The 27,711-nt window shown below is 38.2% G+C and overlaps 3 protein-coding genes across 3 annotated transcripts in view; all 3 read right to left on the bottom strand.

Annotated features, from left to right (window-relative positions):
* The window catches only part of LOC140946453 (ADAM 17-like protease), a 51,053-nt gene extending 36,140 nt beyond the window's left edge, over nucleotides 1-14,913 (bottom strand). Inside the window, exons 1-16 of the mRNA XM_073395577.1 lie at nucleotides 14,749-14,913; nucleotides 12,505-12,625; nucleotides 10,532-10,665; nucleotides 10,029-10,117; nucleotides 9,607-9,707; nucleotides 8,652-8,719; nucleotides 8,310-8,443; nucleotides 7,578-7,664; nucleotides 6,151-6,234; nucleotides 5,913-6,048; nucleotides 4,950-5,057; nucleotides 4,296-4,301; nucleotides 3,785-3,909; nucleotides 2,420-2,489; nucleotides 1,870-1,999; nucleotides 616-786 (exon numbers count right to left, since the gene is read on the bottom strand). Of these exons, the coding sequence (XP_073251678.1) occupies nucleotides 616-786; nucleotides 1,870-1,999; nucleotides 2,420-2,489; nucleotides 3,785-3,909; nucleotides 4,296-4,301; nucleotides 4,950-5,057; nucleotides 5,913-6,048; nucleotides 6,151-6,234; nucleotides 7,578-7,664; nucleotides 8,310-8,443; nucleotides 8,652-8,719; nucleotides 9,607-9,707; nucleotides 10,029-10,117; nucleotides 10,532-10,665; nucleotides 12,505-12,625; nucleotides 14,749-14,821 (1,637 nt within the window). The 5' untranslated portion in view covers nucleotides 14,822-14,913. The remainder of the gene's footprint in view (nucleotides 1-615; nucleotides 787-1,869; nucleotides 2,000-2,419; nucleotides 2,490-3,784; nucleotides 3,910-4,295; nucleotides 4,302-4,949; nucleotides 5,058-5,912; nucleotides 6,049-6,150; nucleotides 6,235-7,577; nucleotides 7,665-8,309; nucleotides 8,444-8,651; nucleotides 8,720-9,606; nucleotides 9,708-10,028; nucleotides 10,118-10,531; nucleotides 10,666-12,504; nucleotides 12,626-14,748) is intronic.
* Nucleotides 14,914-17,954: 3,041 nt separating this feature from the next.
* Nucleotides 17,955-25,144, bottom strand: LOC140946451 (ADAM 17-like protease). Its single transcript, XM_073395575.1, has 7 exons — nucleotides 25,008-25,144; nucleotides 24,517-24,641; nucleotides 23,064-23,133; nucleotides 22,530-22,659; nucleotides 21,271-21,441; nucleotides 19,547-19,757; nucleotides 17,955-18,633 (listed from the first exon to the last, which is right to left on the bottom strand). Exons 2-7 carry the CDS (start codon nucleotides 24,556-24,558, stop codon nucleotides 18,481-18,483), a joined length of 777 nt encoding a protein of 258 aa, XP_073251676.1. The 5' UTR covers nucleotides 24,559-24,641; nucleotides 25,008-25,144; the 3' UTR covers nucleotides 17,955-18,480.
* Nucleotides 25,145-25,590: 446 nt separating this feature from the next.
* On the bottom strand, nucleotides 25,591-27,699 carry LOC140946452 (ADAM 17-like protease). Its single transcript, XM_073395576.1, has 4 exons — nucleotides 27,518-27,699; nucleotides 26,657-26,740; nucleotides 26,410-26,545; nucleotides 25,591-25,728 (listed from the first exon to the last, which is right to left on the bottom strand). Exons 2-4 carry the CDS (start codon nucleotides 26,696-26,698, stop codon nucleotides 25,595-25,597), a joined length of 312 nt encoding a protein of 103 aa, XP_073251677.1. The 5' UTR covers nucleotides 26,699-26,740; nucleotides 27,518-27,699; the 3' UTR covers nucleotides 25,591-25,594.
* Nucleotides 27,700-27,711: the final 12 nt, after the last annotated feature.

Here is a 27,711-nt window from a genome sequence, read left to right as displayed (position 1 = left end):
ATATATATATATATATATATATATATATATATATATATATATATATACAGAATGTTTCAATCTATATATATATTATATATATTCAGTTAGATGTTCACCGGCGAAGCCAAGACAGTGCTCTACTTGCAGTGAAGGAGCGGAATAGACCAGTAGGTGAACTACTCAAATCCTGAGTGCATGGGTGTTTAATACAAGCCTATTTCGTAGGCCACCGAAAAGGTGACCCACTCTTCAGTTAAACGCCATTATTAATAATTAAACACCCATGCACTCAGGATTTGAGTAGTTCACCTACTGGTCTATATATTATATATATATATATATATACAGAATATTTCAAGCTGCGAAACGTACAATAAAGGACGGTAAACACCAGCATGCAGAACAGGCGTTATTTTTTCACGTTTTTCAGGAGAGCGTGGCCAGCGAGGAGCGAGCGAGGAGTGCCAGACACATAACTTTTTCTTCTACACATCACTTGTAATGGAAAAAGCATAGCCTGTGTACAGGGGGAGGGGGGAAGGGGGCGGCTATACACAGGCTAGAAAGAGCATGGACAAAAAAGCAAAATATCAGCGAATCTGGAAACGAATTTGCTATACAGATAAAACTAACCTATCAATACAAGGTGTCCCGTCACTCATGGACGGTGCAACAGGACAAGAGGGACTGTTACCATCACAAAATGTCTCTGCGGTACAATTTGTCTTGTCAGCACTGCGACAACTCTGGCCCTTAGTGGTTTTATAAGTGCAGTTTTTACAGCACGGCGAGTTGTAGCCATCACTGAAGAGAAAGATAAACGGTCGAAAGATTATATTTTATTTTACCTTTTAATGTTACTGGTCAGTTTTCGTACGAGGGGGTTTTCAGATAGGATCAAAACACAGTACAAAGGATTCCCCCGGGGGATGGAAACTTATGTCAGTCATTAGAAAATACACACACTCGGCAGTGACAAGAAAAAAACGGAAACTTGAATACAGGAAGGAACTTAACAAAGAGAAGAGAGAGGGAAAGAAGAGGGAGGCCCGAGAAAGGGTCATAAAGTCAGGGAAGAAAGATTGAAAAAGAAAGAACTAAAAAAACGAAAAATATAAAGAAGCTTTGTAGGAAGTAGCCTTCCAGCAAACAACAGGCTTAGGGCTTCGTCAAGCGTTCATGTCCCACGAACAGGAGAACTTTATTTTATTGCACAGCAAGTCAGCCATAAATATAAAACAAGGAGTGCTTCCAGCTGTGGGAACTGAATTTAGGTTAAAAAGACAGACCAACCAGAGCACTTCCAAAACTCGAAAGTGTAATTTCGACCTTGAGTAATTTAGCGCGGAACTAAAGAGAGACTGGGACTGAGAGAGATCAGAAACGGTCTAATAAAGGGTGAAGCCATTAAATTTCTTACAACAAACTCCTCAGTTAACTCTCTAAAACGATAAATTTTGCCCCATTAAAAAAGTAGATTAAGACTCGATTTTTGTGAATTTTGAAACCATCATCTTGTCACAAGTCATTGTAGAAGGACGTCCTTTCCCCGGAAAAGTCCTTTTCACAACTCACACGCCTCCGTGGTAGAGGCTACAATCTCATTAAAAGAATATCTAGGTGGTTAAATTTGCTGAACGAAAGTTGATGACGCAAGAACGCGCCACGAAGCCCCAAGAACATCTCTGTGGGAGGGAGGCTGCGTAGCAGGCGCTTGAAAGTAGTGGGCGAAAGAGAGAACAGGCACGCGCGAGGGGGACACGCGAGGGGTGTCGCGTGTCTGCTTCTCGCGCGCCCGTTTTTTCTAGTGCCCACTACTTTCACGCGCCTGCAACGCAGGCTATGTGGGAAGCTAGTAGAAAGGGGAAGAAGGAAGCTGGTCGTCACCTGCATAAGGCACCCTTCTTGAGCTTGCAGTCTTTAGTGCAGCACAAACTGTCTTCCGCTACAATACCTCCTGGATCACAATCCTCTCCTTTTTCTACCTTGTAGTTACCACAGATCTCAGTTCTTGGTTCTAAACAAAGAAAAATAAGCACATATCCACATTTCTAGTCCTAGAAGTATGTAAGATGTTTGTCACATGAACCTAATTTGGTGGCATAAGCTCCCAAAAGTCTTCTTTAGCTTAGTCGTAGGAGCATTTGAATTAGTAACCAGAAGGTCTTAGGTTCGATTCCTGTATGGAGTACTCGGATTTTTTCTTCCGAACTGTCTGTGTCACAGCTGACTGAAAAAACATCTATCTCATGTATTCACCCGGCTTAAAATTCACTATCACTATGAAACAAAACAACGGAAAATACAGCCTTAAGGATTTTGCTTACAAAATCGGAGTTATCTCGGAACAAATATCCACACGAGAGGCTTGAAAACATTTACAACAAAATTATTACTGCCGCTTCCGATCTGGTCTGATCTGAACATATGTCGTTACCTGTGAAACAAAATTCAGACTTGGATTTCAAAACCTCGAGAATTCTACGCCTGCTGCATGGTGAAAAAACCTAGAAAAGCAAAATAAAAGCGAGAAATCGTTACCATTTTTCAACAATCGACAAACAAAAGTCAGGAAGAAACGCAACAATCTTTACCAAGGTCAAACCAGGAAAATTTGTAAAGGCCAAGCAAAGTACTTGAAAGCTAACGAGGATGTAACTTTCACAGTTCAAGTATAGTATATTATCAGTGGGTTGTTCATTTGCTCAAAAAACTATATAATAGTTTACAAAACTATTTAAACTAATGTTACTGCCAGTGCGGGACATTCCTGTCTGGACGCTAAGGGCGACTATTTTTTTGGCGAAGCTGTTTTTTTTATACGGATGGGCATATAGGCGAAGAAAAGGAAGATAAGCCTCGCTTTCAAAACAATCGCTTACGAGAGCTTTCCATTACAGAGCTTTAGTCACACGGGTTCATACAAGAAATTGCAGCCATCTTTTAAGGACTTTTCAAGCGAGAGGGTCTTTCAAGAAGCACATTCAATTTTTAAGGACCGCCTACATTTCACATATCGTACAAAAATGCACATTCCCAGTCCATTCTAACAGGACTGTAAGGCTTGGACTGTTAGCTCCACCAACTTCTCAACATTTTTCAGTTCACTTGTTTTAGATTGATAGTTAATTATTGCATAAAAAAACGCTTTATGTAGACCACCTTTAACTTTTCTGAGCTGTGATTTATATTCTGTCTTGGACAATCAAAAAGCGCCAAAAACACTTTTCAGGCAACTACATTCACAGTTGAAGAACATTTACGGACTTGCAACGACTTGCAAAGGAATTTAAGGACTTTTCAAGGACTTTCCTACAATTCAAGGACTTTTCATGCCCGGGTGAAACCTGGTAACAGAATGGAATTTCACCAGAGTGGTCACTAGGAGAGCATTTACCCTTCAAGCCTCAAATAAACACATACCAATCAATACTCCAGACTGATCTTTACAACAACAACAACAACATATTTATTAAACTACGCTAGCCACACACAACAAAAGCTGATTTCCAGATAGGGCGTAGGCAAACAGACATTAGAAAAAATAGAAGCAATATGTATTCACTACTGGAATGCAAAACGTTACAAAATTTTAAAGAATACTTTACACAAAACAGCTAGTTTTACAATATAAGTTGGTGGGAGTTTTTAGAGAATAATTTCCCCTTAGTGATCATTTAAGTGATTCTCATCACTTTTTCTCTTGATTATGTATCGATGCCATTAGGACAAAATTGATGTTGGTCACTCTTGTAAAGTGGTAACTGCATTGCATGTAATACCAAAACCTAAGTTACATTACCTTGTTATTGGGCAGCTGCCCACTAACAGAAGCAGGATACATGATGTATTTTCCTCCATTTTCCTGATTATCTGCCGGTGCACATTCCTGAGTCTCCGGATCGTGTTCACTGCCAAAATTGTGTCCTGAGAGAAGACAAACATTGTAAAAAAGATTAGTCTCAGAAAATGGCCAACATTTCGCGACGCTACCTTTGGTGTCCACGCGAAATTCCATACTGACGACGTGTCATTACCCAGATCTGGGTGGTGCTTCTGATTGGTCGTGCCGCGAGGGAAATTTGTTTCAACCAATCAGAAGCACTACCCAGATCTGGGTAGTGAAGCGTCATCAGAATGGAATTTCTGCGCTCGTTCCTCAGACGTCATTTCGTGGAGAAACGTGGTGGTGTCGCAAAATGTCTGCTATTTCCTCATTTGATCCCTAAGACAGAGTTTCATGCACAATCCTTTGTATATAAAAGTAGAAAATGCCTTGTTTCAAAAGAAGAGGAAATAACCTAGTAACTTACCAATTTCTTATTGCAATGCAGTTCCATTTTTTTTTCAAGTTACAAGTGAATAATAGAAAAAGAGAGAACATTGTTAGCAGGTTTTATAAACTGAGTAAAACACATATTAACAATTAAATGCAAAGTGACATCGCTTTGACTATGAAGATGAGCCCAGTGCTGCGCGCGGGGTTGTCAAAACATCAGTCTCTACAGGTCTACAATCCTATTCAGGACTACATCACCTGTACGATCATACTACTTATGTATTCTTGCATATCTTCTTAAGATAATTATGGTAATGTGCACTTTTTTGTTAGAGTGTTGTTTTTCAGACCCAAGCTGCATGAATATTCTTATTTTTCTGTCGATTTTTCTTGTATTATTTCTAAATTGTAGCTTATGACATTTCCATGTTAGAATGTTTTGGGGTATCAAATGCAGGTGTCTAGACATGTTTTGCCTTTCAGAGAAGGAATAATTTTACATGGTTAAGTTAAAACGCACAATATTGTATAGTATTGTATTTACAGATTTTCAACACCCCAAACTACATCCTTTTCGAAGTCTCAGCCTCTGATTTATAAAAATATCCTTAAAATTTCGCAAATTTCAGCTTCGATATTCTACACAGTATAAAGAAACAGAGTGCAATAAACAATATAAAGCAAGTACCATGGGCAGTAACAATGTCTGCTTCCTCTGTGAGCAGTTTTCTGCCCCAATTGACACTGCTACTCAATCCGGTGTTGAGGTACAACCACATGTTGTTTGTAAAGTATCCTGGAAAGCACGTAATTTGTAAGTAAGTTCTGGTTACCAAATTCAAAATACTCAGTACAGGTTGTAGTCCAACAAAGGTTTCCATTACAGAAACCAGTTTGGTGACTGGTAAGACAAGATGTTACAAAGTGCTGTACCATAATCATTTTGACTATTATACTCATGTATGAAGAAATACAAAACTTGCAGTTATTTATAGTTATTCTACGACCTTTAATCGCTGGGTTTAGGTTCTTATAATATAACGAGTCATCGTGGAAAAGCTACAAATAACTACAAGTTTAGTCATTCCTTACTTAAGGTCAAAATATTGAATGACAATTTGTAACATCTTGTCTAACAAGTTACAATATACCAAACTGGTTTGGTCATGACATCCTTCATTGTTCTAATAATAATAATAATAATAATAATAAATGTTATTTAGCCAGGGTTATCTCTTTAGCATAAAATGCTGCTATCAATGAGGGCCCTGAAAAAAATAATAATAATAATAACAAATAAAAATATATATATATATATATATATATATATAAATATAAATAGCCTAAATTACAGTAACTAAAATACAGTAAAAGTTAAAAATACGACAAGATTAAAAAAATTGCTTAAAAAAGCTAAAATACAGCAATTAAAATGCATTTAAAAGCTACACTAATACAAAAAATTAACAAGTAACTGAAAAACTTTTGATCTATATAATTCCAAAATACGAGTTTTAAAAATCACAACTGTATTGTACAGATGGGGTGGCATGATGAGGGAGAGGCATGGGCCTCAGATGGGCTGGGATGAAAGAAGGAAAATTAGAAGTAGCAACAGAAGAAATAGATGAGTAGAGCTTGTAATAATTACTTTCAGTACAGATTCCTCCTACAGCATTTCGTTTAGGGTTACCAACATAAGCTAATCCAATAACGCCATCAGCGAAGTCTTGGTATGTAAACAGGTGTGCCAAACAGTATTTCCTCCAATCCTTTTTACTAAATGTCTGAAGAAAATGAATAATTTTCCATTAACTAGTAAATCATGGTCACAACTTAACTGTCCAGAAGGTAAAGTGAATATAATTATTCTATTTATTCTGACTTACTCTTAAAAGCTCTTTGATTGGCCAGACATCAGTGCGTTTCATATTGTAGTGATTATCGGGTCCTGGTTCAGTGTGAACAGTCACCTTAACAAATGTAAAGGCTGATAAACATCCTTCTCACATCACATTTCAAGTTATTACTAACAAAATTATTCACACTACATCAATCAATGTAGCAAAATAGACTACCAATCAGCCATAGATTGGTCAATACCATTCAATATCAATTAGCTTTTGCCAATTACCTGTAGTAGCTGCTTTGTGATCATCAATTTGTGTGTAAATAATGATTGAATAGGCAAATCTTTGTTTACAGTTTTTGCCTCATTAACATATGCTCATCATTATCTGACGAAGCTAATAAACTGAAACCTCTGAATGTTGAAAGAGCATAACAGTTTCAGTTATCAGTAAGTTATCTCATCTCTGAAAATTTGAACCCAATATACTGAACAGTTTCAGAGACATTCTCTTTTAACCCATTCGCTCCTGGAGATTTTGCCGAAAAATGCGTTTTGAAGCTAGTCAAGGGGTTTTCTGGTCACTGTCGTGCTATCAAGAGCTTAAACTTACCACAAACCGGTTTACAGGTCGTACACTTCGCGGCCTTCTGATCCAGATGCAAAATATCAGCTTGCGAAGTTTGGGCATGCACAGAAAGCAAAATTTCGCTTTCTCTCCTCCTCTCTTTTTTTGCTTTTCTAGCCTCATTTTTTTTTCTCTTGCTGGGCATTTAGTAGGCTTCATTTTGGTGGGAAGAGTTTTAAGGAAAGCTGTTAGGATCTTAGGATTAGGTGAAAGGAAAGGTAGGTGAGCAATGGAACAAAATTTTCATGGAGATTTTCAGGGCAATGTCACATGGTTTTTTGCTTTTTTCTCCGGTGTCCTTGACTGAATTGTGCTCATTCTGGTATGGTTTGAAAGATCTCTCCAGTCTGCACAAGTTAGCGAACAAAGTTGTCCTTGACCATTAAAACTGATGACGTCACAAAGGGTAGAAAGGACGTGGATCTGCATGGGCGGTTACAGGTGGTTCAGGGGCGAATGGGTTAAAAACTCAAAATTTTACAAAGAATGTAAATATGGCACATAGCTAACTTTTTCGTTATCCAGTAATTTCACAGTTTTCGATGGTTAATATTTCCTTCAACAATGCTTGCAAGGAGCTGAAAACTGCACAAATTGCTGAAGTTAGTCAGATATTTCAATTTTTGAATTATTATAGTTCAGATATACAGCAGCCGTGGCTTGTATGAGCTAAGTTGTATGCTAATGAGGAAAAATCATTGTAAACAATGATGCCAACAAAGATTCACCTATTTCATCTGACAAACATTTCAATACTTGTACGTACAGTGTAAGTATTATGTGCAGAAAGAACACTGATAGCCAATCAAAATGTGAAAAATAAAACTCTGCATGCTTACTTCTGTAATTTCAAAACCATATCCTTTGTATTCACTTGACCATTCTGTATCCCGGTAAATTTTGTCCACCCTGTCTGCAACACCAATCTAAAACAGAAAACAGTCACTACAGAGACAGAACCCAGAAAAAATGCAAATGCACTGTATCATATAATCTCAATTAAATACTCAATGCTTGCACGGTCTGCACTCTGGAGCCCCGACAAGAGCTGCTATTAACAGACAGTACTTTTGGTCCAGAGACTGCGCTTTTTTAAAACAACATGTCCTTCCGTTCTATTGGATGACTTTGGAACATGGATAATCACCAAAGACATGGCTGTAAAACTAAATGCTTTTGTCACCTCATGCTATAGGATCATGTTGAACATCAAATGTCTTCACAAAGTCTCAAATCACAGAGTCTACGATCTCAATGGCATTAGCCAGCTCAGCTGTTGTGGCATGGCCACATTTTGTGCATGGAGAAGGATGGACCAGCTAACGTTTTACTTTGTACGAGCTCATGAGCTTGCTATGTTTTTATTAGAATGAATTTTAGGATATACTGGTAAGCCTAGTTTGACAGATCTAACTGTAGCGACCATGCTGCATCATGAAGTCAAGACAGGCTAACAAAGATTTCCTCAGGACTAGTAATTCTTCAGCTATTCTGGATCAGTGACTAAAAACGTTAGCAGCAAGCACTGCATTGAGAGACTTACTTAAAGTTAGTTACACTAGCGGCCTTACCATATAATTTATTGATTGCCTCTTGTCTTTTCCACCCATTTCTTCAAAAAACGAGTAATCAGCCACTAAAGCTAAAGTACACCTTATCAGTGTTGACGCGGCACGTCTCTTTCTTCCAGATCTCATATCTGGAGCTGAAACCAAAAAAATAATATTGGTCTCAATTATTGCAGATGCCAGTGGTCTAGCCATCTTTCGTCACACATTTATCTGAACCCCCCTACACTAAATCTTGGATTCACCCCATTCAACTATCTAAACCTTAAATTAAATGACTAGGCAACATGATCATCGGCTGGATTTGCAAACATTTATCAAGCAGGAACCAACATGCTTTATTACCAACATCTTTCTTGTAATACACAGTTGAATGCTTTGAGTCATGGCCACAAAAACTAAATGTCCTTTTCCTACAAGGAAACATAAAAATACTGTTACATTTTTGCAAAGTTTACAGAGAAGAAAAAAAGAAGTAATTTTATTTATGTGTCATTACAGCAGCATAAAAGAAAACTGTAATGTTAAAAATTGACAACACCATTCTCCCTGGAGGCAGTCAGTCACCAGACAAAAATGCCCCCTAACCCTGTGGGACCCAAGCATTTTATAATTCCTGCGCATTGACAGATCCACTGGGGAACAAGTTGTACATAATATTACAAAATTAAGTTTAAATACATGTAGGTCTGTTTTATCCTGTTTATTCCTTTCTTAGCTAAAACGGAACCTGGCATCAAGGCTGTGACCCCACCCGCAGCAATCGATGGCTCACTCTTGCACCTTAGCTCCCACTCCTTTCCACTTCCAGGCTTGCCAGCCTCTTCCCATATCTCAAAACTGGGGCGTTTGGGAGTGCAGACTCCCTGCAGTGAGAATTAATAACTAGGTTTTAATGTATTCTCTGAAGCAGAGACAAGAACACCATCTTTCCATACAGAATAAGCTGGAGGAGAACCAACAACAAACTTAAACTTGAACTTCCATGATTCTCGCCCACGTCAAAATGGCGCAGAGCTCTGCATATCGCCGGAGGAGTTGTTCCTTTACTCTTTCAATGCAAGCACTTCAGGGAGTTGTCAACTTACAAGAGGTCCCCAAAAGAAGGAATACAGTCAACTCCCGATAATTCAAACCTTCAAGGGATATGGAAAAAAGTGTGAGTTATCGAGGGTAAAATTATATAGAAAATAATCTGAAGAGTAATGAAAATTGCTTCGAGTTAGCAGGAGATTAGAGTTGTAGAGGGTTTGAGTTACCAGGAGTCGACTGTAATGCCTTTATTTCAAGAATAACTTACTTAGGATCTGCATGAGAATGAGTTATATTGGACTTGACATCTGAATGTCTGTATGCAATCATCTCTTGTTTTGTAGACTTCTCTACATGACGCCAAGCAGGCTGTAAAATGACATCACATGTCTAACATTTGTCACGCCACCATAACTAAAACTACAGAATTTATTCTCGATGAAATTTTAGAAGCTTATTGGATGATTGCAATAAAATCGTAGTGTGTTAATGGCCCCAATAACACATTTCTCAATTTTCTTAATTTATTGAGGGTCAGATTTTTTTTCCAGTAATTCTCAGTTCTGTCACCACTACACAGCCTTACTCTTATAGTGTTGTGCATTTTTGAAAAAAGTCAATTAAATAAAATAAATAAATAAATACTGTATGTGTGGCTAGGCTAATTTTTCCACATTATGTAGATCTTACCTCAATGACATATGTGTCCTCTTTTGTGTCTATAGAAGCTGAAAGAACTCCATCATCTACATGAGCTCTTACATGAGATAAAGGGTCGCCTTTAAATCATAAAAACAAAATATATTAAACACCTTGGAAAATTATTAGGCCCTTAGATCTACGGCAACAATTGAGTCAGTTAGATTTTAATGATTAGGAGAGAAAAAGAGACAAAAATGTGAAGATGCCATAGCTGTTAGTTCATAGTAAGTTTCTAATGTTTATATAGAGCAATTGGACACTACACTATTCTTGTATATCAAGAAAGATTAAAATAAAAATAACTTGCATATAATACAACTATAAATCATTTTATAATTCACAATTAGTATCTCTTTGTTTAAATCTAGCTTTTGATAACCCACACTGTTGTTTCTAAAGGAAAAAATGCCAGAGTGAAATGCTAGAGATTTGTGCCAGTATGAGGTTTGATTAAGAATCACAAACAGGAGTAAAGAAAGACAGGGTTATACCTTCATCATAACCTTTGTAAAAACTGTCTTTATCAACTGCAATTTCTATCTTCTCATTATTTTCTCCCACAGAGTACGCATGGAAGTCTTCACTGAACAGTTCAACATGTGGAATGAGATGAAGCCTGAAGTGTCTGCAGTGAGCAATAAAACATAAATAACAGATTCTTATTTTCTACAGAATAAAGCCCTGATTGCAGTGATGTCTCAGCTCAGGTTTACCCACAAGAAGCTACTCACGAAATAAGGAAAAAAATGGGTGGGGGTGTACGATAACCACTACCTTATTCTCACTTAATTTTGCTATTATTATATTCTGCAAAAAATATATAAAAAAATAAAAAAATATTCTGCAAAAAATCATGACCCTTATTTCAAGAGTATTTTGATTTTGTGAGTTTTAGGGAAAGATGGAATTGGAGTTTAGTAAATTTTGCAATTTTCCTTTTCTTTAAAATGTAAAGGTACATTTGAACTCAGAACAGTAAAAACAAAATAAATAATTTTATCATAAACTGCAACAGCAAACAAAGACAATTACAATTAATTATTTTAGTCAATTCTGAGGACATATGCAACCCTCCAAAGTTGCGACCATTTTATATAGTCTCCATGGCGCCTAGAATTTTGAAGCTGGCGACTTGATTTGTAAAAAAGTCTCCCTAAACCTAAAGAGCTGGTCGCCAAATGGCGACCAAGCAAAAACTTTAACTTGGAGGGTTGATATGTGATGCATCGTTGGTTAGAATGATCATGCTGTTTAGGTGTGGGCAATTAAAAGACACATCACTGACAGTGCCTGTTTTTTCAGTCACTGTGATAATTTTCATCTAATATTAATGCCACTATTCAACAACAAGGTATGTCTAAAGTGAAAAACTTAACATTTCATTCTTGCTTCAATCAATCACCCCAACAGACCTACATGTGTCTGATTCTCTCAGGATCAAAAAGATCACAACTGCAGTAGATTATACATCAAGTAATATGCTACAATACTCGTCACAAATGGTTGAAACAGACACCGTTTCTCTTGACTTTTCTAGTAAATTCTTGAGATTTACTTCCCACACTTTTATTCTCACTATAATGTGTCCTCTCCCTCCCCATGTTGAGCCACGCATAAATTGAAGCACTGTGACCATTGTAATACCCAAATCAAAATTGGGGAAGAGGAAACACACACAAGTGTTTCAAGATTTTTGACGAGGATTGTAGGTTCTGATCCATCTTGTTAGTTTTGTTTTATCATATAAATGATTAGATGGAAGCGAAAAAAGACATGCTAGTTAAATTTTTTATTAAAATAAGAGGACTCACTAGCTATTAAACAGAATTCATATGAAAACATTTCCAAACAACTTAATTCAACAGAACAGCAGTGGCAATGTATAACAGAAATAATATTATTAAGAAGCCCAAAAATTTACGTGTATTATATTAGGTGTGTGTTAGTGAATATATGTTGCAGTTTATTTTTATTTTTTTATTGTGTTTGGGTATGGTAATGTACCGTAAAATTCTGAAAATAAGCCCCAGCTTATATTTTTCAAAGGCCCTATTTGAGGGGCTTATTTTTGGAGGGGCATATATTCGGAAGGGCTTGCCTATGGAGAGAAATTTGTATTTCAAAATCGATTGGCCTAATCTTAGGGAAGTAAATTTACCATTTTTGCTCTTGTTTTACTTTGTATTTGAGGGCAATTTTCCAAGTACAAGCCCCCGGAGGCTTATATTTGGAGGGGCTTATACATGGAGGGGCTTATTTTCAGAATTTTATGGTATGCTAATTAATGAATTAATTTTATACAAAGGAAAAACAAAAATTAACTGAAATAAAAGAAAAATAACTGCATCATACATTTATAGAAAAGCAATAAATGAAAAAAGAAATTTCTGTAATTGAAATACTGGCATCTGAAAAGATTGGTTGTGAAGATCTTTTCACAACATTGTTTTAAATTATTACTTACCTTCCTAAAGTGGTAAAGGAAACAACTTTTTCTTGTGTGCTGGCATCTCTCTTGTGGAAACCATGTAAAATGTCTTTAGCGTGCAGAGTTTCATAATGGGTCAACACACCTTCTATCTTGCCTGGAAAAACAAAAATGAATTATTCCATGAACTAAATAATATTTATTTTTAATATCAATATACAGCCACATAAAAGCAAATTTATGTATTCCCTTTTAGGCTGTACAATGTCCTTTTCCAGTCAATTCTCTCAGGGCTTCGATTCATTTACAAACTAAAGTGTTTTATCCGTCCCACCCCCAAGTCAATTATTTATTTGAACTACACTATTTCGTTATATGGATCTATAAAAGTAAATTATACTGGTCAATAGGTGACCTTCCTTTCTTGGTTCTCCTTTCTTACTTTCCAATAAAAGTAATGGCAGGGATGTGCAATCCCTGGCTGCACTAGCACTTTACTCCACTGTAAGACTTCGCCCTCAGAGACAGGTTTGGACAAATATCCACTCCAGGGTGTGGACCCCGATCTCACCTGATGTGTGTCCTACCCAGGAGGGTCCCTCTTGTGGTTCCCCTAAGTTCCTAGTGGGCATATGGGCCTTACCACTGTTCATTTGTGCATTTTCCCAGAACAGAGTCTAAGAGAACAGTGCCTTCAGCTACAGGAGTTGCAAATGCTATAGCTTTTTTTCTGCTTTTCTTTGTCATGAAATCTAGCATTTTCTCATAAAAAATTGCAGAAATGTTAGAATTAGAAAGAAAACATGACCAGCATAGCAAACTATAGCACACGCAGTCTAGACACATGTAAACTACTATTCCTGTTGCAGAAATAGAATAATGGTATCGCTGATTAAGTTACTAACAAAAGAATACAATGAAAAACTGCATCTCTTTACATAGATGTAACTGAATCATCATCAAACAATAATTGTGGTTAGAGCGACAAAAGATTTCCCCTTTTTTCTCAAATGAAATTTGTTCCACGGGTGCTATTGTGATCTTTGTTAATAGTCGAATGCCACAAATTCTGCCAGCTACGCAGGTTTTAACTACCATAAAAAGTCCCTTCAATCAGCTAAATCCCAGTTATACAAGGAAGATATCAAAGTTTTTTTCATTGAGAAGCACTTGAACCGGGGGACTTAGTCTTCTTGCATTCCCCCACCCCAAGAAGAAGCCGATAACATGTGAAGCACTCGCATTGTTTGAATTAGAAAGAAAACATGACCAGCATAGCAAACTATAGCACACGCAGTCTAGACACATGTAAACTACTATTCCTGTTGCAGAAATAGAATAATGGTATCGCTGATCAAGTTACTAACAAAAGCTACGCAGGTTTTAACTACCATAAAAAGTCCCTTCAATCAGCTAAATCCCAGTTATACAAGGAAGATATCAAAGTTTTTTTCATTGAGAAGCACTTGAACCGGGGGACTTAGTCTTCTTGCATTCCCCCAAACCAAGAAGAAGCCGATAACATGTGAAGCACTCATTGTAATCACGATTAGTTTTGGTTTGTACTCTTTACCAAATGAACGATTACAACGTCTAAGAAAATGTCCACTTAGTAGAATGGTTAATCTAATTAGTTTGTAAAAGCTATCACACTATCAACAACACATTTAAGAAAGTTATTAGAAATACTGTACCAATACAATATTGTTTCATACTAGAAAAATATTATTTGAACGACCAAGCAGTCTTCACCTCCTTAGTACAATCAAAAGAAATATTATGCCCAATATCGAAGTAAAAAGGATGCGAATTTCAATGTTTTAGCGTGTGATAAATCATGTGCATTGATACGTCATTTACTCACTGGAGCCCAGGTTTTATTATAGCCAGCCTTATAGTTAACTCCTGTCAGAAATGCCTAATTTTTTCAAAGGAAACCTGTATTACGGAGTTTCCTTTTCAAGAACGGTCTGTCAGAATTTGCTAACTCATGACAAGTGCAGTGTTGAAGTCCAAAAGCACATATCAGAATTCTATTACGAAAGGACTGGAGTGCCATTAGAAGTGATAAGAAACGAAAACCATCAAGCGTTTTTCATCCTAGGGCCGAAAACGATAAAGTTTAACCCTGTTTTCCTAAATCATCACCATTCGATCGGCTGTAATCGTCTACTGTGAAAAATGACAACTATTAAACGTGTACCTAAGAATGGATGCCGCCGCGCTGATTGTGAGTGTTAAGACTGCTGGTGATTATAAAAAAAATAACCCTTAACTTACCTGTTTTTGATGCGGAGACACTATAGAGGGCTGCAACAAATAGGTGAATTCCTAGAAAACTTAATTCCCGCATTATTAGAGATAATATTCAGCAAAGAATGAAGAAGTTTATGTCAGGACTCCATCTTGCATTTTTTCACTACTCCGCTAACTGGCTCCCAGTCCTTCCCAGTTCTATCCACTCCTCGCGAGATCTTACGCGAGATCTGGCTCAAAAAGCCGTTAGAGAGAATGTATGAGAACCACTAAAATTGGGTCTGGTCTCATGATCAGTTTAGGCCAGACCATTCCCGTCATGATGAGAAATTCACATTTAAAAGAGACTCTCCAGCCAGATCAGTCAAAACCTAATAGTATGCACAAATGGTATATTTTCAGCAAAAACTCTTGGAAAAAGCGGGTGTTACGAAAACTCAGACCTCGAAAACACAGACCTCAGACACCGAAAAACTCAGACCCCTGGGTGTACTTAATGGGTGTACATGTCTCGAAAACTCATGCACAGGCCCTCCGAAAAACTCACACCCCCTGGGTGTCTCGAAAACACAGACCCTCAATTCAATATTTTTCAAATATCGATGTTATTGGGTACCTTTAACTTTCAAATAACTATATATCAGAGCGCGAAAAGGGGGGTTGCGTGTACTTGCGCCATGTCACGATATAGCTTATACCACTGAAATGAACAAACAAGTCGGCTGTTTTCAAATATCGATATGATCAGGGATGATATCACAGAGGTTGACTATGACACTACCCCTTCCTTGAGGGAAGGACTGTGCATTTTACAACCGCCGAGAGTTTTTCTGTTTGTTGGATAACGAACGATTTAAAATTCCCGACAACTTATATTCCCGGTGACCTAGAAAACATCTGTGTACTGGAAATCATCTTATTGTGCTAAAAAAATATATGTATTAAAAACAAAAAGGAAAGAAAGAAAGAAAGAAAGAAAGAAAACAAGGAAGTCCCCCTTGATAATGTTTGTGTCTCTGTGTGTGGTAAAGTCATCGTCTAACCTGCCGCGCCTTACATACGTGCCTGTCGCGAATGATCCCCAAAATGAAGAGCATTCTCGCAAGATAGTGACTGTCCATTAATTAATACTAAAACAAATATTTGTTGGACAATGTGTTTATATTCGAGTGCCATTTATGATGTCCTGGACGGCAAGAGAATTTCATAGAGGAGGGAGAAAGAAGGGGTGGTTAAGATGTACAAAACTGTAATCTATCATTATTTTTACTTTCTGATTTAGGAACTGGAACTTATTCATTCCCTCGACCAAAAGAGGGCTCACTCGTACCACAGGTTGTCCGAAGGGATCTTTCAACTGTTTATTTTATTTTATTTTTTTCAGAACATAACTTTATTCCCGCAAACCAACAATTTTAAAATTACTTTTCTTTAATTGATACTTCTTTTGTCCTGGACAACAAGCGTTCTCGTTGACGAGACAGGAAGGACGGGAAACAGAAACAAAAATTTATGAGTATTTCTACTGTTTGTTTAAAGAATTCTAACTCGAACTCCGAAGTAACCTTTTTTGTGTCAATATATGGATGTTATATTATGGATATACATAGATCGATTCTTTCAGCTTCACGTGATATAAGGCTTGTCTCTACTACGTTTAAAATCAAGAATCTTTTTAATGTAAAAGATGCTGTCCCTGAGGGTCTTCGCACCCGTGTGGCTTATAAATTTTCGTGTGCAAGTTGTAATGCTTGTTATGTGGGTGAAACAAGCCGACATTTCTCCACGCGAGTGCGTGAGCACTTAATTTGACAGGTTTTCGAACTTTTTTAGACATCTGCAGAGTTCAGAGTCTTGTCCAGGGCACCTCGTCTTGTCGAACATCCTGCACACCGGACTACTTCCAGATCCTGGACCCTGGAGTTATTTAAAAATACCAAGTGAAGCTCAATGAATCTATGTTCATAAAATGGGAGAAACCTGACCTCAACCAGCAGGTGAAACACAAACCTGACTCTCTCCCTGTAAGTAGCTAACCGTCACTAATTTTAAACTTTTCAGTACGCAAAATTACAAAGCAATGTAACGAACTTCGTAACATAGCGCGCGACTTAAATTCAACCGCGATTTCAAAATATGTAACACTGAAGATGACGGTTGTACCGTCGAAATATGCCTGGAACATTAAAGAAAGTTGTTATGTTTATGCAGCATTATGCAGTTCTTATTCACTAATTTTTTCTGTAATGAAAAGGAACTATGGGTAAAATAAAAGCAATTGATTAAAACCCCATCAACACCGATACGTTTTTGTTTCAAAACAGAAACATCATTCTCCGTTTTGCCCGACCGTACACATGTCTCCAGTGAAAACGGTCATCGCCAGAAGAGGCATCTTTTCAAAAACGCTGTCCAGAGTGAAAATTTAAGAAAAAACCGCCTTATCGTACGTTTGCTACTCATGGACGGACGAAAACGGACGAAAATTTCATCATGCCATACATCATACACTATTAGCACAATACATGCTCTGTGAGAATTGCTATGTTGCTATCATCGTTTTATGGTTTGGCAAAAGAGGGGCGAACAGTTGAGTCTCCCTGGGGCGCTCCTCCTCACCGGGTCCACCCTTAGTCCCTGAGGCGTACCCCCTCACCGGGTCCACCCTTAGTCCCTGGGGCGCTCCCCCTCACCGGGTCCACCCTTAGTCCCTGGGGCGAGAGTCGGCCGGCTTGCACTTTTCTCGATCCCATTGACATAAGGTTCAAGCAGCATTTAATTTTTAAAAATAATGTAAAGCAATCAATGCTAGGATTGGTGCAGGCAGCTTGTTGACTTGTTAATCTCCAATAGTCGATGTGGCTCTTGTCTAAAAAAGCGAATAAGTATCAAACAATACCGTAACTACAATAATGCTATCATGCCGTTAATACCAAACACCGTATAGTAACAATTACGCAATCGAAATTGTGTTTCTAGCCAAAAACGCTGACAAGGATCATTGTACAATTTACATTCCACGAGAGCACCGAAAACATATCAAGATGCCACACGAATCACAGAACATCGACATCACATGCACCAAAACAGATAAATGACTGACAAGTATACTATCAAACAACAAAAGATCTAAAAAACATTGCAAATTTATTAGTTAGCTTTCTGCTTATTGCAGAATTGAGCCTTTTTGCTTTACTTAGCTTTAAAGGCGTTTCCTTTACATCAGAATTCGATCATTCTAGTGCGGAAAATTCCAGAACTACTTTCCCAGCAGAAACAACCTTGCCTTTTAGTTTACTGCATGTTAGTAAAGTACAAGGTGCTCCATTCGCTTAGAAATCTTTAGTTAAAAATCTCATGATTCTGTAAAACATGATTTACATGAGTTCATATGTGACGATCTCACATTCAGAGTTGTTCTGTAGCCGATAGTTTGCAATACTTTTACTGACTGTAATTTACATTAGTGTAGCAGTTGTTTTTAGAGTCCGAAAACAGGCAATAGCTGCACTTTTTTTAAAATTGATCCCAGATCTGGGTAGTGCTTTTAAAAGCGACAGTCACTAGTAAGGAATTTCTGCATTTATTCTTCAGACGTAATTTCGTAGGAAAGCCAGCCGCGGGTGGCGTCAGGAACTGTAAGCGTTTTTGTCAGGCTAACCACGCCAGGAAACAAAACAGACGACATGGCATGGGCTATAGAGCCAGCGAAGACGTCGCGTTGAATTGATGTCCAGGATGCATGATGACCCAGGATTAGATCCTGGACCAAACTATATGAAGTAAAGCGATGAATGAAGCTGTTTTGGTGTAAATGGAGGAAACAGAAGAAACACCAGAGACAACATCATTACTTCTTGTCCAGAGTCTCACCGCAAAATCTTGAGATGCATATTTCCGGCAACGACCCTAGGTAAGAAAAAAGACCTGCGTGAGAATGTGGGAACTTAGAGAAGGTTTGCTATGCGTTACATATCAAACACTTAATGACTAATCTCGAGGGAAACAGTTTATTTTGTTTCCCGAGAATGTTTTCAGAGGCGAAGCTGGAAATTCACCAAACCTAGCTGTTATGGCAGTCGTTGGTCAACATTCGCGGGTAACAGTGCACCGGGTAACAGTGCAACGTTGCCCGCTCAGAGAATTTTGGCGGGAAACACTTTCATGGTTAGATGTCATGTGACCTCGGAGTAACCAATGAGAGCGCGCGCTGTTGGGAAGAAAAAAAGTGCAAAATGTTTACACAGCACTCTGACCAGCCTACAGTCTCAGGGGCGGATGCAGGATTTTTTTTAGGAGGGGGTGCACTCGTCTCTTGCTCTACTTCAACACCAATAAACCACATAGTTTTTTTTTTTTTTTGCAGAATACCAGTTGTATTAGAAAACCGCAGGTCATCTCAGGGGGGGGGGGGGTGCGCACCCCCTGCACCCTCCCCCTAGATCCGCCCCTGAGTCTATCCCTAACCCCTCGCACTTTACGCTTGTTTGGTGCTATTTGTCGTGATCCTTCTAGTTTGCTAAGACAAACGGAGACAGGCAGTGACCAACCTAAAAGAAAGAGGTAACATGGGTACATTCTCAGGAGAAGGATAGATTGTTGCTCAACTTTGGGCGGAGAAAATCGCGCGCCAGAAAGTTAACATTAGTTATGGTTCTCCTTCTGATCGGTCGAGAAAAGGCGCGATATTCTCCAACCAATCACAAATCAGCGAGTAAGCCACTAACATGGTGGACCTTAATCACAGTACCAGCACACAGGATCCATGTACTTCTTCTCCTTGACAAGGCCGACCGTTCATAATGATGGAATCAAAGATTACCTCAACACAGGTGCCCTGTACTTCTTCTATTTGACAAGACCGACCGTTCATGATATCGAGCGTACCACCAGTGTCGTTGGTTCTGTAGGGTATACAAGTATCTCTTTGTTGACAGCAAACTTTACAGACGTATTCATCACTTGAACACTTACAAGGCTGCAGACCCCTCGCTTCGCAGAAAGTTTTGCATTTGCCACCTCTGCATTCTCCCCTTAGAAAAAAGCAAAAATAAAGATTAAAAGAGCTGTGGCATGAAATTTTTCAAACTTCAGACACTGGGAAGTGAAAACCAAACTGCGTGGAATCAAAAACCTGAGCTTAAAGCAAGAAAGGAGGGTATAAATGTAATAGCAAAACTTGACCATTCTCGAAAATACTAAAGTAAAACAAAAATCTGTTGAGAGGTTTCATTGAAACAGAACGGGTAAAAAGGAAGTCTTCTCGTGTAACTGCTTTATTCGAAAACAGTTTGCAGAGAAAAATCAACAAGTATTTGCTCATAACTTGAGAAATGAATTGGTGTCTTTCTTTTGTTGTTTAAAGGGGGAGGGGGCTGGGGGAACTTTGTCCAACGGTTTGAGTTCCTTTGAATTGTTAGGGAGCTCAAGCAACGACGACGGCGACGGCAACGAGAACGGCAAAAAAGTAATAGGTTTAGGGCCTGTTTACATGGAGGTGGGGGACCCCAGATAGGTGAGGTAACATGTGACGGGTCACCTTCTCGTATTTAAAGGAAGATACTTCTTTTAAATAATTTAAGGCTGAGATCAGGTCAGTCGTATACACTATCTACACAAGCATCATAATTTTAGTTTTGTTATAAGGTTTAATATTGTGTGCGATCCTTTCTTGGTTTAGTTTTAGATATATATTTGTATCTTTATGTAAATTAATTAATGCACAGCTATTAGGTAGAACAGATACTTTATTGTAAAGTTATTTGATGAAATTACCGTGGGTAAATAAACGTTTCAGTCACTCACTCACTCACTCACTCACCCCACCTATCTGTAAACATGATCAAATTAAAATGAGAGATTATACTAATGAACAGGCGGTTTACCCTACCAAAGCGGGTTACCTCACGTACCTGGGGTCCCCCACCTCCATGACCAAGCCCTTGGATTAGCAAAACAACAACTTTGCACGTGCATCACGCTTTTTTGTACATTTCTTTGTCGTCGTTGCACGACTACAACGTGAAAGTGCCTAATTTCACGTTTTTTCGAGGACAGGAACACAAGAAAACTACTTTCTCTTTTCTTTTCTTAAACTTTGATACAGGCTTTAGAATTAAACTCCGAAAACATTTGCCAACATTTGTCGAATTAAACGAGACAGAATAAGCGCGACAAAGTTTGAGGCAGCGCGAATTCAATTTTCATTTCTGTTGCCGTCGCCATTTTTGTTGCTTAAGCTCCCTATCAGTATCCTTGACAAAATTCTAGAGATACCCCGTTTGAGGAGCGAGGGTAGCATCCAGTCTCAGATCTCTCTCCTTTGTATCCCTTGTAGTGGGAAAGGCATGGACGGAAGAAAAGAAAAATAACCCAAACAATCTGGACACCAGATATCCATAGAGACAAGACTAACCTATCAACACAAGGTGTTCCGTCACTCATGGGTGAGGCTTCAGGACAAGAGAGACTGTTACTATCACAAAATGTCTCGACGCTTCAAGTTGACGCGTCAGCATCGCAGATAAATCTACAGATAAAACTAACCTATCAATACAAGGTGTCCCGTCACTCATGGGTGGTGCATTAGGACAAGAGGGACTGTTACCATCACACAACGTTTCTGCGCTACAAGTTGTCTTGTCAGCAATGCGACAACTCTGGCCCATAGTGGTTGTATAAGTGCAGTTTTTACAGCACGGCCAGTCGTAGCCATCACTGAAGAGAAAGATAAACGGTCGAGAGATTACATTTTATTTTACCTTTTAATGTTACTGGTCAGTTTTCGTACGAGGGGGTTTTCAGATAGGATCAAAACAAAGTACAAAGGATTCCCCCGGGGGATGGAAACTTATGTCAGTCATTAGAAAATACACACACTCGGCAGTGACAAGAAAAAAAAAGGAAACTTGAATACAGGAAGGAACTTAACAAAGAGAAGAGAGAGGGAAAGAAGAGGGAGGCCCGAGAAAGGGTCATAAAGTCAGGGAAGAAAGATTGAAAAAGAAAGAACTAAAAAAACGAAAAATATAAAGAAGCTTTGTAGGAAGTAGCCTTCCACGCAAACGTCAGGCTTAAGGCTTCGTCAAGCGTTTCTGTCCCACGAACAGGAGAACTTTATTTTATAGCACAGCGAGTCAGCCACAAATATAAAACAAGGAGTGCTTCCAGCTGTGGGAACTGAATTTCGGTTAAAAAGCAGACCAACCATAGCACTTCCAAAACTCGAAAGTGTAATTTCGACCTTGAGTAATTTAGCGCGGGACTAAAGAGAGACTGGGACTGAGAAAGATCAGAAACGGTGTCTAATAAAGGGAGAAGCCATAAAAATTTCTTACAACAAACTCCTCAGTTAACTCTCTAAAACGATAAATTTTGCCCCATCAAAAAAGTAGATTAAGACTCGATTTTTGTGAATTTCGAAACAATCATCTTGTCACAAGTCATTGTAGAACGACGTCCTTTCCCCGAAAAACTCCTTTTAACAACTCACCCGCCTCCGTACTAGAGGCTACAACCTCATTAAAAAAATATCTAGGTGGTTAAATTTGCTGAACGAAAGTTGATGGCGCAAGAACGCGCCACGAAGCCCCAAGAACATCTCTGTGGGAGGGAGGCTGCGTACCAGGCGCTTGGAAGTAGTGGGCGAAGGAAAGAACGGGCGCGCGCGAGGGAGACAAGCGAGGGGTGTCACGTGTCTCCTTCTCGCACGCCCGTTTTTTCTCGTGCCCACTACTTCCAAGCGCCTGCTACGCAGGCTATGTGGGAAGCTAGTTAGAAAGGGGAAGAAGGAAGCTGGTAGTCACCTGCATAAGGCACCCTTCTTAAGCTTGCATTCCTTAGTGCAGCACAAACTGTCTTCCGGTACAATACCTCCTGGATCACATTCCTCTCCTTCTTCTAACTTGTAGTTACCACAGGTCTCAGTTCTTGGTTCTAAACAAAGAAAAATAAGCACATATCGACATTACTAGTCCTAGAAGTATGTTGAAAAGAGTTTGGTGGCATAAGCTCCCACGAGTTTTCTTTAGCTTAGTCGTAGGAGCATTTGAATTAGTAACCAAAGGGTCATAAGTTCGATTCTATAGGGAGTACTCGGATTTTTTCTTCCAAGCTGTCTGTGTCAAAGCTGACTGAAAAAAACATCCTTCTCATGTATTCACCCGACTTAAAATTCACTATCACTATCAAACAAAATAACGGAAAATACAGCCTTAAGGATTTTGCTTACAAAATCGGAGTTATCTCGGAACAAATATCCACACGAGAGGCTTGAAATATTTACAACAAAATTATGACTGCCGCTTCCAATCTGGTCTGATCTGAACATACGTCTTTACCTGTGAAACAAAATTCTGACTTGGATTTCAAAACCTCGAGAATTCTACGCCTGCTGCATGGAGAAAAAACCTAGAAAAGCAAAATAAAAGCAAGAAATCGTTACCATTTTTAACAATCGGTATACAAAAGTCAGGAAGAAACGCAACAATCTTTACCACGGTCAAACGAGGAAAATTTGTAAAGGCCTAGTAGAGTACTTGAAAGCTAACGAGGATGTAACTTTCACAGTTCAAGTATAGTATATTACCAGTGAGTTGTTAATTTGCTTAAAAACTATATAATAGCTTACAAAACTATTTAAAACTTATGTTACTGCCAGCGCAGGGCATTCCTGTCTGCACGCAAGGGGCGATAAGTCATTGCCGGTTAGGTAACTATCGACTATTTTTTTACGCGTAGCCGTTTTTTTTTTATGTGGAAGGGCATATAGGCGATGAAAAGGAAGATAATAAGCATCGCTCTCAGAACAAACGATTACGAGAGCTTTCCATTACAGAGCTTTAGTCACACGGGTTCATACAAGAAATTGCAGCCATTTTTTAAGGACTTGTCAAGCGTGAGGATCTTTCAAGAAGCACATTCAATTTTCAAGGACCACCTACATTTCACACATCGTACAAAAATGCACATTCCCAGTTCATTCTAACATTATTGTAAGGCTTGAACTGTTTGCTCCACCACATCTTCTCAACATCTTTCAGTTCACTTGTTTTATATTGATAGTTAATTATTGCACAAAACAAAAAAAACGCTTTATGTAAATCACCTTTAACTTCTCTGAGCTATGATTTATATTCTGTCTTGGACGATCAAAAAGCGCCAAAAACACTTTTCAGGCAACTACATTCAAAGTTGAAGAACATTTACGGACTTGCAAAGGAATTTAAGGACTTTTCAAGGACTTCCCTACAATTCAAGGACTTTTCATGCCTGAGTGAACCCTGGTAACAGAACGAAATTTCACCAGAGTGGTCACTAGGAGAACATTTACCCTTCAAGCCCCAAATAAACACATACCAATTAATACTCCAGACTGATCTTTACCACAACAATGACAACAACATATTTATTTAACTACGCCAGCCACACACAACAAAAGCTGATTTCCAGAGAGGGCGTAGGCAAACAGACATTAGAAAAAATAGAAGCAATATGGTATTCACTATCGGAATGCAAAATGTTACAAAATTTTACAGAATACTTTACACAACACAGCTAGTTTTACAATATAAGTTGGTGGGAGTTTTTAGAGAATAATTATACATTTCCTTCAAGAAAAAGTTAAGAGAATTTGCTAAAATTAAGATCAAAGAATTTCCCCTTAGTGATCATTTAAGTAATTGTCATCACTTTTTTTCTTGATTATGTATCGACATTATTAGGATAACATTGATGTTGGTCACCCTTGTTAAGTGTTAACTGCATCTAATACCAAAACCTAAGTTACATTACCTTGTTATTGCGCAGCTGCCCACTAACAGAAGCAGGATACATGATGTATTTTCCTCCATCTTTCTGATTATCTGCCGGTGCACATTCCAGAGTATCCGGATCGTGTTCACTGCCAAAATTGTGTCCTGAAAGAAGACAAACATCGTAAACATTTCGCGACGCTACCTTTGGTGTCCCCGCGAAATTCCATACTGGCGACGTGTCATTACCCAGATCTGGGTAGTGATTCTGATTGGTTGAAACAAATTTCCCTTGCGGTACGGCCAATCAGAAGCACTACCCAGATCTGGGTAGTGACACGTCATCAGTATGAAATTTCTGCACTCGTTTCTGAGACGTCATTTTGTGGAGAAACGTAGTGGTGTCGCAAAATGTCTGCTGTTTCCTCATTTGATCCCTAAGACAGAGTTTCATGGCGATGCACAATCCTTTGTATATAAAAGTAGAAAATGTCTTGTTTCAAAAGAAGAGGAAATAACCAAGCAACTTACCAATTTCTTATTGCAATCCAGTTCCATTTTTTTCAAGTTACAAGTGAATGATGGAGAAAGAGAGAACATTGTTAGCAGGTTTTAAAAACTGAGTAAAACACATAACAATTAAATGCAAAGTGACATCGCTTTGACTATGAAGATGAGCCCAGTGCTGCAAACGGGGTTGTCAAAACATCAGTCTCTACAGGTTTACAATCCTATTCAGGACTACAATCACCTGTAGGATTATACTACTTCTGTATTCTTGCATATCTTCGTAAGATAATTATGGTAATGTACATATCGAGACAAAACAACTTTAGCTAGCAAAACGCGATTCAGCCGCCATTTTCTGGTTCTCAAAGCCGGCGCTTTTCGCTACTAGTGGGCTATAACATATAGCCTAGTAGTAGCTCAACCAATCAGAGAGCAGCATTGATAATAGATCACTAGTTGGATTTTACTGAAGCTCATTATCATTTATTCAAAATATTTCCCGCTCCTGATTGGCTCAAGTCCCCTGGATAATTCTTATTAGTAAAATCCAACTACTATTGAGAAAATCTCGTTCTCGCAGTCGTCCTAAGAATCTAAAGATCTCTGTGTTAAACAGGAGTCATAACATACGTACGATGGGCAGTGACAATGTCTGCTTCTCCTGTGAGCAGTCTTCTGCCCCAATTGATACTGCTACTCAATCCGGTGTTAGGGTACAACCAAGTGTTGTTTGTAAAGTATCCTGGAAAGCACGTAATTTGAAAGTAAGTTCTGGTTTCAAAATTCAAGATACTCAGAACAGGTTGTAGTCCAAGAAAGGTTTCCATTACAGAAACCAGTTTGGTGACTGGTAAGACAAGATGTTACAAAGTACTGTATAATAATCATTTTGACTATTATACTCATGTATGAAGAAATACGAAACTTGCAGTTATTCTACGACCTTTAATCGCTGGGTTTAGGTTCTTATAATATAATGAGTCATCGTGGAAAAGCTACAAATAACTACAAGTTTAGTAATTCCTTAATTAAGGTCAAAATATTGAACAACAATTTGTAACATCTTGTCTAACAAGTTACAATCTACCAAACTGGTTTGGTCATGACATCCTTCATTGTTCTAGTATTTTCAAAAGCTTCTGGATTCTGTGACAAAAGTTCTTGACGTGTAGGTATTATAACATTGAAACTAAACGCCTTTCCCTATACCAGAAAAGTTCTCAAATGCATGAACAATAAAATGAGCAAATTTTTTGTGTTTGAATTAAAGTCTCTCTAGAAGAAATGCATTCACTGCAAGGTGTATTGTAAGGATGGGGTGGCATGATGAGGGGAGGCATGGGCCTCAGATGGGCTGGGATGAAAGAAGGAAAATTAGAAGTAGCAACAGAAGAAATAGATGAGTAGATCTTGTAATAATTACTTTCAGTACAGATTCCTCCTACAGCATTTCGTTTAGGGTTACCAACATAAGCTAATCCAATAACGCCATCAGCGAAGTCTTGGTATGTAAACAGGTGTGCCAAACAGTATTTCCTCCAATCCTTTTTACTGAATGTCTGAAGAAAATGAATAATTTTCCATAATTTAACTAGTAAATCCTGGTCACAACTTAATTGTCGAGAAGGTAATTAAAAGTGAATATAATTATTCTATTTATTCTGACTTACTCTTAAAAGCTCTTTGATCGGCCAGATGTCAGGACGTTCCATATTGTAGTGATCATCGGGTCCTGGTTCAGTGTGAACAGTCACCTTAACAAATGTAAAGGCTGATAAACATCCTTCTCACATCACATTTCAAGTTATATTTTATTACTAACAAAATTGTCAACACTACATCAATCAATGTAGCAAAATAGACTACCAATCAGCCATAGATTAGTCAATACCATTCAATATCAATTAGCTTTTGCCAATTACCTGTAGTAGCTGCTTTGTGATCATCAATTTGTGTGTAAATAATGATTGAATAGGCAAATCTTTGTTTACAGTTTTTGCCTCATTAACATATGCTCATCATTATCTGACGAAGCTAATAAACTGAAACCTCTGAATGTTGAAAGAGCATAACAGTTTCACTTATTAGTAAGTTATCTCATCTCTGAAAATTTGAACCCAATATTATTAGTGAAAAATTTCAGAGACATTCTCTTTTAAAAACTCGAAATTATACAAAGAATGTAATGGCACATAGCTAACTTTTTTGTTATCCAGTAATTTCACAGTTTTCGATGGCTAATATTTCCTTCCACAATTAATGCTTGAAGGAGCTGAAAACTGCACAAATTGCTGAAGTTAATCAGATATTTCAATTTTTGAATTATATATAGTTCAGATATACGGCAGCCACGGCTTGTGTGAGCTAAGTTGTATGCTAATGAGGAAAAATCATTGTAAACAATGATGCCAACAAAGATTCACCTATTTCATCTGACAAACGTTTCACTTGTACATACAGTGTAAGTATTATGTGTAGTAAGAACACTGATAGCCAATCAAAATGTGAAAAATAAAACTCTGCACACTTACTTCTGTAATTTCAAAACCATATCCTTTGTATTCACTTGACCATTCTGTATCCCGGTAAATTTTGTCCACCCTGTCTGCAACACCAATCTAAAACAGAAAACAGTCACTTACAGAGACAGAACCCAGAAAAAATACAAATGCACTGTATCATATAATCTCAATTAAATACTCAATACTTGCATGGTCTGCACTCT

This window comes from Porites lutea, chromosome 8 (genome assembly GCF_958299795.1).
Source record: "Porites lutea chromosome 8, jaPorLute2.1, whole genome shotgun sequence".
In the NCBI taxonomy this organism is placed as follows: Eukaryota; Metazoa; Cnidaria; class Anthozoa; order Scleractinia; family Poritidae; genus Porites; species Porites lutea.
This window is presented reverse-complemented; position numbering and strand designations above follow the sequence as displayed.